We start from the raw sequence: 10729 nt of genomic DNA, 5'->3' as shown, positions 1-10729 counted from the left end.
CTTTTTTTTGTTAACTTATGATTCTTCATGTGTTATTTTAATTTTATTTTAAAACATTATCAAGAGCTTTGCAACAATTATAACAACAATATTTATTTCATTTTATTTTCATCACTTTCTCTCAACCTCATGTTAAGCCCCCATATCAAGGTACCCTAAGAAATAATGTATGCAGTCAGAATTTCATATTAAATGACAACATTATACTATATAGTAAAAATATTGCCCATTAGGTGGGGGACTAGGGCATATCGTGGAATTTGACAACACCTGAGAAAATGTTCTCTTGCTCTTTTCAAAATGGCACAAACTGCATTTTTGTCTGATAAAAATCCCTAAAATTAAGACCCTTTAATATTCTTCTCAAAAGAAAAGAAAAAGAAAATCTCATAAAATGTTGGCCTACAAAAAAACAATAGGTAGAACTTATACCAGTAAGTATATTTGACTCCTAACCTTTTTGGTTCCAAAAACACAAATCCTGTTACACTAAACGGTCTCCAACCACTTCACTTATACTCTACATAAGTGAACACAATGTGGAGCATGAATCGTGCTGCTGAAGCCTGGAATTTGCAGTTTAAATTTATAGATTTCTGATCCATAATAATAATAATAATAAGCATTATCAGACCTATTCATAGTCTTCAGAGAGGGGAAAAAAGGAGTGTGTGATAAGTAGAACCACTACACCAGGATCAAACTGAAGAGGATTACAGAACATAAGCCCACAGGATCCAGACTGAAATAAGCTTGGTATTTGCCAAAAATTATGATTCACCATTTCCAAACAATTCTCTTCCTGGCTGACTCAGTAATAAAGAAGTCTTCCCCACAATAATCCCTGAAATAAGCTTGGCATCTGTTAAAAATCATGATTTTCTACTACTTCCAAACAACCCTCCTCCCGTCTGATTCAGTAACACAGGAGTAGCTTTCTTCATGATGTCCAGTTCGGGGTCCAGTGACCTCCCCAGTCCCTCCAGGACCATGACGGCCAGGACCACGGCAGTAAAGTTACTGTCCAGTTTCACCTTGTGCTGGGACACCATGGAAAACACACTGGTCAGAAGCTCGGCCACCTGGACCTGGGGTACATGGAAAGAAATGGTATTGTTGCAGATTTTAAATGCAATAATTGCCCTAAAGTTAGATACTGTTCTGACTGAAAAATACACCTGGAAGGAACTCTCAGACCTGTATCTTACTGAGAGGATTTTTGATATTAACTTTGAAAATAAATAAAAATTTCTATGAAGAGGAATTTTTATATTAACTTTAAAAGCGAACATAAATTCTATGAGGAGATTTTTTTTTAAATTTTAACATCTTAAGTGAACATAAAACCCAAACAGACTTTAAGAAAATAATATGCATTTATCTAATCATGATGATATTGCTACAAAAGAAATCTCCTTGACTGGTTTTGGTATCTTGAGCTGACTGTATCACACTGTCAATCATGTTGTCATGCCATGGCAAATTCATAAGAACATTTCTCACATCAGTTCCAGCTGCTTTTTCTCTAAAACCTCAAACTATAACTGTAATATTTGAATAATAATAATTAATTTCTGTACAAATCACTGTTTGTCTGATCCAATCTCACACCTTTGCCAATTTCAGTGTGTTATCCCTGGCCGTGTTCACCAAGTGGGACATCTTGTTCTTGAATCCCTCCAAGTCCTGACACTGACTGTATGGAGCATGCTCTAGAAGCAGCTCTGCCACAACCTCTCCCTGCATGAAATAAAAATAATACAATGTTATATGCAATCAGTCTGTGGTGTGACTTCATGAATACTGACTGCCTCCTTAAATTAGGGTAACATATCAAGGCACACTGAAGCAAAAAGAATTGATATTATAGTTAAAATTTCATATTTCTGATATAACTTCCTTGAAAGTATTTTTTTAGACAAAAATGACACTGGTTATGTCTCTGAATGAATAGCTACCATATTTATATAACACCCAAACCCAATATAGAGGTGCAAACGATGTCACAGGCATGTTCCTATTAATATGTAGTGCACAGATTACAAACTATGTTTGATTATTTTAGGGTCCCACATAAAGAAGTTTGTATTAAAGTTTCACTTTCCTGGAACCACGAATAATAAAAAATAATTCATCATCTAACCCCAAAAAGGAACATACGTTACTGTCACAAATGCATAACGTCTAGCTGTTGAAGCGTTTTAATCACTTTGAAAATTCAATCATCACGGGTTTTGTTCTTTAATTTATCTCCTACAAGTATAAGGTTGTAAAAAATTACGAAAAGTTTCTGTATAGAGCAGTTAATTGTTTTTTAGCGACTTAAGTTTGCCTGTCACTGAATATTAAAAAAACGGGGAAAATACACCCTACCGACAGTAAAATAAGCATTTAATAAATTATTTCTCCCCTCGTGCTCCAAATATTGTATCTGAAATGTCAAACTATCATGGAATCACGATATATTTTTCTGTCAGCAAAAGAAAACATTGTTTTCTCTTGCACCAAGTACTTGTACAAAATGAAACATTTTGTCAATTTTCCTAGGGAACATACGTTACCTAGTATTAGCTATGACGCAGGCCCCATTAATTACGGTTTAAATATTTATGAAAAACGTCCTTAGGTCATATTTAATTTAACATGATCAAATCACTTCAAAATATATAAGAACACGTTATGAAAATAAAAATTAGGTGGCCTGGAACATACGTTACCGGAACATACGTTACCAGTGAAAATCTACTTGTGCTCGAAACTGGCTCCGAAAGAAAAATTAGCTTCTGTTTGAGATGTCAGGTGGTTCTTTCTGATGTCTGCTCGAGCTAAAGATTAGATGAGGTTAGTTACAAGTGTAAATAAATCCATAAAATCCTCAGTAACGATGTAGGCGAAGTGAATGATTTTGTCGTAATAAAAAATTAAATTCAAATACAGAAATGAATGTCAAAGACGGAAATAAATGTCAAACAAAACTATACAAGGAAAAAATAATCGCCAACGAGCGCAGTGAGCGCAGTGCCAAATACATTGATACCGAACGGAACATCTCAGAAAAATGCAAAAACAAGAGCTGAGATTTAAAAAATATCGATCTCGTTAAAAAGAAATGAGGGTGACGCTTATTTGGAAGCGAAAGAAAACGGGTTCAAAATACTATGTAGGCCTACCTTCCGCCTCCTTATAAATGTCGTGAAAGACAAAAGAGGCATGCGAAGACTAAATCGCGAAAACGTAGACTTCACCAAAGGAAAGAAGAGCTCCTAGCTGCTATAGAAGTTGCCGAGGCAAGTCCACAGCAATCACCACTTGTTGTGTGTGCAAGGTGGTCACAACGTTGAAACGATTGAGAAGAAACTGAAGGCAGTCACAATGAACAATTAAAGAACTACAATTACAGGTTAATGCCATAAGCAAGAGGGAGAATTAGCCATTGTAGAAGACGAAATATGGAACCACCTGAATTTCCCACATGCCCCAAAATTAAGACAGAACGCATCATACAGCAGGCTATGCACCCAAGCTAACACTGTGCAGAAGCAATTACTTTTATGTCTCCTCCATCCCAGTGTACCACAAACTTTCATAGTCTTATTTATAACAAAAAGAAGGCAACAAAGAATATCGATTGTTCAAGATTTGGTCAAACAAGGCCGCTTTTATTTTATAACCCCACTACCCTAATTATTTTAGCAATAATAACAATGTAGCAAATTGTTGCCTTTATCCTTAGGGATAAAAATAATATTATATATACATATAATATTCAATAAGACTAATCATCCTAAAAATATGATGACTTATAGAAAATGTTTTTTTAGCTACAGTGGGTCAAGTTTAACGAGTTACACCAAGAAGTAAGATGAAAATTTTGCATAATATAGTGGCTGAGAAGATTGCGAAGACGTACCGTTGTCTCAGATTTCTTTCCGCTGCTACTGGCATTTGCCGGAATCGTTGGTCGAGAACTCGCGAAAAGGGGATGAACTGGTCGAAAGGTCGACGGGTGGGAGTAGCAGGAATAAAAGGCAAGCTGTATACGATTTTTTGAACGAGACGACTATAGTAGAGCCCAAGAGCGCCAGTAACCAAAATAAAAAATTCATCGAGCACGTTGGCAGAGTAAAAACACAGTATGAACATCTAAGAAATCTCAAGGAAACTTTTACAAGAAATCATGCAGCCTATGATTTGTCTTAAATAGCGACTGATAAGGACCGTAGAGACCCTTGAACTCTAAAGTGATATCTGTTTCTTATACTCACTCAATGGTAAGACTTAAAAACGTAATTTTGTGAGCCACTTACTTTTTATAGATGGAACAAACATTACATATATACATTTTTTTAATTTCCAAAAGTGCCGAAATCCGCAAGACAATTTAGACCTTTCAGAGAGGATAGTAAAGCTCATTTTGAACGAATTCTCTGCTGTATTGGAAAACCTATAGGTGTGTTGAAAAAGGCTTCGTTTAAAGAGGTGGTAGGTTAGATCTGTATTTCTTTACATGCAAATGATTAAGTACGTTTGATACGCGGATCGTGTTTGTGTAATAGGTTACCACTTTTGATGTCTGAGTTACTTTTAAACACCTCAATAAATTCTACGAAAAAAAAAAGAAAAAATATCTTATCAATATTTATTAAACTCGTGTCCCGTATCTTTTCTATGGCTGTGGAACATACGTTACATTACGGTATGCGAAGGATGCGAGGCGTAGTTGGTATTGTAACTAATACACCCAAAATTTGAAACTGTCAATGAGTCTTAAATTCACGACGAATATGACCAGTGGTAGATAACTTTTAGGTAACAAAGTTTTCAATTCTCTATACAATTGACAATTACTGCTATTGAAAGAGTCATCAACATGGACATTGTAAAGAAAAATTATCTTTAGTTTGAAAGTAATTTTCCTAGATCTGGTCAATTTAAATGTATTTTCCTATCGCTTTTCCATTATTAATGACTCATAGGGTTCTGATAGTGTTTAGCTTGCACCAATTTCCACAGCGCTCAATTAATGATCGTGTTTATATCAGACGATTCCGTGGTAACGTATGTTCTTTCTTACGCTTTTTTTACTCCAAACGGTTATCAGTTTATTTGCTTACAAAACAGAAACGCGTGGGCGTAGAATTGGGACATTTGTGGATTTTTGTTCTATGCACATGTAAGTTTTAAAAAATTGGATAATACATCGAATTCGTTCAATTTCATTTTTTGAGACTTGAACTTGTGAAATGCACCTCTATATTGGGTTTGGGTGATAAATGTGTGTGTGTGCTTGTGCACACTCATGCGTGTATGCATGTTTGTGACATCTACACTAACCTTGCCCTGGACTACGGCAGTGAAAACTGCCCTAAAGTTGGCTCTGTCTTTTTCTGACAGCGTGGCTACAATACCAGTGTCTAGAAGCACCATACGAAGATGATTTTCTGAGGGCTTGGTATTCACTATCAGTGTATCTCCTAGGTCATCCATTATCATCTTGGTTTCCTAGAATCATTTCATGAATGATTTGCATGGTTTTTTGCATGAACTGATGTCAAATTAACAAATATATGAAAAACATACATCACATGTAAAAGTTCTCTTAAGTCTTATACGTAATCTGGATTTCTACCTTTGGTTTATCAGAAAAATACATTTTTAACAGTCAGAAAAGATGGCACTGATACAATTTAGCTTTTCAGTAAAATAAATACCTCTGGTTTGAATCTGTCGTCATTTTGTACCAGAATGTTCCCTGGGTGCAGATCTCCATGCACAAAGTTGTCAACAAATATCTGGCACAAAAAAATATAAGAAGTGTTAAAAATGAACTCATCTTTCAAAGTCCATGAGAAAGCAGGTCTATAAATGCAAGTTTAAAACTCTATGTTCAACACATCCTTTTTCTGCACAGAGTCAAGATAAAGGCAAATATCTACTGGTATAAATCATTCAAGAAAGTTAACATCTGTTGTAAAATAGGACAATATGTTGTGCTGCTACTGCAAGGTGACATTAATCTTACCATTTTGAGTAAGGAGTCTACACAAATATCTCCTAGTGCCTGCTTCAAAGTGTATAATCTCTGCTGTTCATCTTCATCTTCTGATGTTAAAGTGATAAACTTAGAAATTGGTTTCCCTTCCTACAGGAAAAAAAATAGCTGTCATAAACATGCTATATGCAATAAGTGGAATCAAAATACCTGAAAAGCTTCATTATGTGTTATCCCCCAGAAAAACATAGATGTCACATCCAAAACTGGCATGCTTTTGGTTTTATAAATTAACCATTTGTCACCAACCTTGATAAAATATGGCACTAACAATGAAAATATAATCATTTTTTAAAAATTCCTCTAACAATCTTGTAATTTAAATTACACAAGGTGTGTGCCTGCATGCAATGTGTGTGTATGTGTGAGTGTGTGCACATACACATCAATGCACAGATGGAATGCAAAGCCATACCTCAAATGTCTCCACCAGTACATTATGTTTGACATAAGGCCAGAGAGGCCTAGGAAACCTGACTGAAGGCACATCAGCAAAGTTGTCAGCAAAGGTGTCTAAGTTTCTAGCTTCATGGCACAGGTCAAGCTGTTGCAGGATGAAAAAATATATATAAAAATTAAAGTCCAAATAATTTTTGGACAATAGCCTTAAGATGGAAGGTATGTATTTTTAAATTAACAAGTATAAAATCAAATATACTTTTTAAAAGTACAACCAAATTTTAAACCAAGATCAACAACAAATTTTCTTCCTGTTGGTCTAAAGATCTCACTCAGTATTTTAGTGACGCAGTTCCAGATGTCACATGCAGTCTTTTTCCTAGGTTAGCCTGCCAAGGTTGGAAAGTATACCAACTGTGATAAAAACAGTTTTTCTTGACTTAAAAACTGCTTTTCCATTACCCTATTGTACTAGTTGTATTGATCTAACTCCACAGGGTTTCCCACTAAACTGCATTCAGTTTAAGTGGGTTAAATGTCTGGCACGCCTACTGAAACTGCTAAGGGGTAATTAACTTTTTGCCAGCTCAGCCTCAGTAGGTATATAACACTTAAACATACCATAGCAAGCAACGTATATACATATATACCTGATTTTCCATTAAATGAGCAAATTCTTCAGCACAGCCTTTGAGGTCCATCCACTTGAGTCCTGGGACCAGGAGCTGTACCAGGCCTGCGGTGCCAGTAATGATAAGGAGATCTCTATGGACAAGACGGTGCACACCTGGGTGTAACACCTGGGAATTACAAACATTTATCCCTAGGTGTCCTTACTGCTTGTTCATACTTGTATATAATGTACATGAAATCTTGTGTGTATATGCAGTATGTTGCTCAAAAGGATAAACAAATATAGTAATCATTATGGTTATTTTTCATTATGATTAAAAACAATTATTAAAATAAAAAAGACAAATAATCCAGTAAGGATCCAGAAAACAAGCTTTGAAAGCTTTACCACCATATTACTAATGCTATATCTCAATTTAACAAAATGTAACTAAAAATACAGCTCTTTAAGTAATGTTACCAAAAAACAGTTCACACAGCAAGGAAACCATCTATTAGCTTTACATGTAATACACTTTGGCTTCGCAAAATGTTCGAAATTCCTTTAATTAATTTTTTTTTAAGTAATCAAGTGCACAACTAGCAAACAAAATGATTTGGATAGCCAGAATGAACCTTTTCATGACAAAAAGGGCAGACTGCCTCTGGCTAGGGGCCTGCAGTTATTACATTAACCGAGAGTGCACTGCTCTCATATGAAAGCTCTACAATGTCCCCATACCTTCACTGCCACTGGGATCAATGTGTCTTCAGCTTCTGTTGAGTTGTCACCTGTATGTGAAAGAGATGTTTATATAGTATTTACAACACAAATTGTTCACTGTCTGAGAACATACAAGAAAGTAAATATATAAAGGCACAGGACAACAACTAGTTGTAACTGACTTATTCCAAGGCTTGTGCTTCAACAATAGAATGATTGCATTTGTATTTTGCTCGGAACACAATGAAGAGTATTTAAAAAATACAGGTGAGTGTGCACTAGTAAGCAAAAAACAAGACTGCAATTATCCTATTGTTTAAAGCTCCAGCCGTGGGATAAAACTGAAGAATGAGCACTGTGGGATAATATGGTTACAGCATGGCATTGGCAAATATGTCCAGTAAAATATGCATGATAAATGTGTGCAATAACATAACAAGAAATGCAAGCAAAACCATCACTTACCATGAGAGCCTTCAATGCTTTTGTCTTCATCTTCAGTCATTGAAAACCCAAATACTTCAAAGGCTGAAAGAAGGATGGTTTCTTGAGAAATTTTACAAAATTATACAACTGATTCCAAACTTATATATCAAGTTTTTCCTAATAAACAGAAAAATGACATTTTGAGGTATTTAAGTAAATCATTAATCATAAGTCTATAATATGTTCTAGATATCTTAAATTTTTCATGGTCACCTTAAAATTTTACCAAAATTAATAAGCCTTGGGAATGGGATGTAATCTCTCTAGCTGGGTATATTCATAGTACTTAATTTTTTTCTCCCAAATGCCAAACAAGTATACTGTCATAGATAGAAACCATCAATTAATTATCTCTGAATATCAACTGTGATTGATGTACCTTCAAAAGGATCATCATCCTCATGCAGTTCCTGCAGTATTTTTTCTTGCTCCTCATCTGATATCATGTCTGGGTTCAAGTAGGCCTTGTAAACCTGAAATGTATGAATGTGAAAATAGTTTCATTGGACCTCAGTTTTTGATAGTTAAAAAAAGTTTTAATTTATGATAGACCTACATATTCCACTAAGGTGATTACCTGTTCACTTTCACCTGAACAGGTAATTCAGTTGCGATCAAGTCTCTCAGAAAGGACAGACACAACAGTCAACATGTAAATCAAATATATGTATCTACCATAAATGAATTTTTTTATATAACTGATAAATATGAGTTTTAGGATAGTCTAAAAATATATTGCCAATTTCATCATCATAATATGTAATTACTTAATCAAATGAAGATATCATAATGTGTTGTACTGCATGTAGCTCATTTGTGCTTTGTTAAAGTAATTTACAAATACTGAGTATAGCAATGATCTAAAGATACAGATGTGTATCTGAAAATTGAATGATTTATAACATATCTTAACAATCATTTTAGTAACATCATTTCCACCAAATCATAAAAAATAGGTACCCAAGCTTATGTTAAAAAAAAAACCCAACAAACTCCAAGCAATAAATTTGTAACAGGCTACAAGAAAACAAGTAAAAATGAAAAACAATAACTGAAAATATAGAGATAAACATCTTGAAATTCCCACCTGAGCCACACAACCTGAGCCAATTGGTTTCTTGTCAAATTTCACCAGTATCTCCCTCCACCGCTTCCCTAGAGCCCTGGTCAATATCCTCTTAGTGTACGACCAGCTGTGGACCTTATTCTTCCTCTGCAGTTTAGAAAACCTGTTACAGAACTCGTGGGAAAATAAATCTCTCCTGGTGCTTGCCCACTGCCCCAGCTTAATGAAGGTGGGGCCAGAATTCTCGACTGCCATGAGAAGAAGACTCCACCATATGTTAGTGAAGCCAGTGCTTAAATATGTGAATGGAAATGTAAGTATAAATGGTGCGAAAGTGAAGTATAGACGCAAGGTTCTGAAAAACACCCGTAAGAGATGCCATACTCTATAAAAAAATCTCAAAATGAAGTTAATCTTTCGCCTTTGTTTCCTTTTTTCCTTAATGTCACCACTTTGCACATCTTGTGGAACACCTAACCTCACTGCTTTTTTATATAGGCCAGACTCCTTCAGAATCTTTTCAGTGGTGGTTGGATGTGCCACAGCAACAAAGGCAGCTAAAGACCACTTTCCTTTGGTTATGGGTGTAGGGAGAGACTGGTTAACCTTTCTCCACCCCCTTGCCCAAGTTGACACGTCTTGGCTGAAGAAACATTTGCTAGAAAACAGACTTTGTAGCTGATTTCTCAGACATTTTCCACACTCTCCAAATGGGGAGGCATGTAAAGATGTCCTGGTACCAAATTGTTTCCATGTCAAACTCAGTTTTGAAATGATCATATTTCTGTTGTCAAAGTCCACATGTGTATATCATGAAAACAATGCAAAATCCATGCATGCTTATGTGTGGGGACTGGGTTCAACTGTCCTTTTATTTGATGTTAGGACCTGGAATGATTTAGAATCAACTGGCTTCTGAATGCTGACTGTTGTAGTTAGTAATTTGTACATTGTAAGAGTATCGTTTTCAAAATAATGTGAAATGACTGATTTAGCAGTATTCAAGGCTTTAACAATTTAAAAATCAATAATGGACCCAAGAGATGAAAAAGACCTTGTTGCTTTATCTTGGTCAAGTTCTTCAATTAAAAAAAATTGGTTCTAAACTGAAGCACCTCTCACCTTCTCTGTCAATTCTCATAAATGAAAAATGTAAAATTTTTTCTAAAGGATGTTGAGACAAAATTTTGCTTTAATTCAAGTTTTCTATATCAATATTGCATTGCCTTCTTTAGCCTAATTCTGCACCAATATGCAGACAAAGTGTTCGGGCAGCCCTTTCACTGTTTCGGCTTCAGAAAATAACCGGAAGATGTTTGTGCGAATCGCAGCAAATAAACATAAAACGAGAGAATTGAAGAAATGCTAATCAAAAATTTAGAGTAAAGAC

The 10729-nt window shown here is 35.3% G+C and overlaps 1 protein-coding gene across 2 annotated transcripts; it reads right to left on the bottom strand.

Moving 5' to 3' along the window:
* Nucleotides 1-77: 77 nt before the first annotated feature.
* LOC106175575 (putative aarF domain-containing protein kinase 2) lies at nt 78-10656 on the bottom strand. 2 transcript variants are annotated; one of them, XM_087008884.1, is made up of 12 exons: nt 10462-10656; nt 9361-10227; nt 8653-8746; nt 8253-8315; nt 7806-7855; nt 7102-7251; nt 6468-6596; nt 6023-6142; nt 5712-5792; nt 5335-5502; nt 1612-1740; nt 78-1088 (listed from the first exon to the last, which is right to left on the bottom strand). In XM_087008884.1, the coding sequence occupies exons 2-12, from the start codon at nt 10117-10119 to the stop codon at nt 873-875; spliced, it is 1959 nt and encodes a 652-aa protein (XP_086865010.1). In that variant the 5' UTR covers nt 10120-10227; nt 10462-10656; the 3' UTR covers nt 78-872. The 2 variants fall into 2 exon arrangements, with proteins under 2 accessions (XP_086865010.1, XP_086865011.1); XM_087008885.1 differs by having other exon boundaries at nt 9361-9486.
* Between the last annotated feature and the right edge of the window lie 73 nt (nt 10657-10729).

This window comes from Lingula anatina, chromosome 3, assembly GCF_051362555.1.
Source record: "Lingula anatina isolate TDL-2025a chromosome 3, LinAna3.0, whole genome shotgun sequence".
Lineage (NCBI taxonomy): Eukaryota > Metazoa > Brachiopoda > Lingulata > Lingulida > Lingulidae > Lingula > Lingula anatina.
Note: the sequence above shows the minus strand (reverse complement) of the source record. Positions and strands in the feature narration are given on the sequence as shown.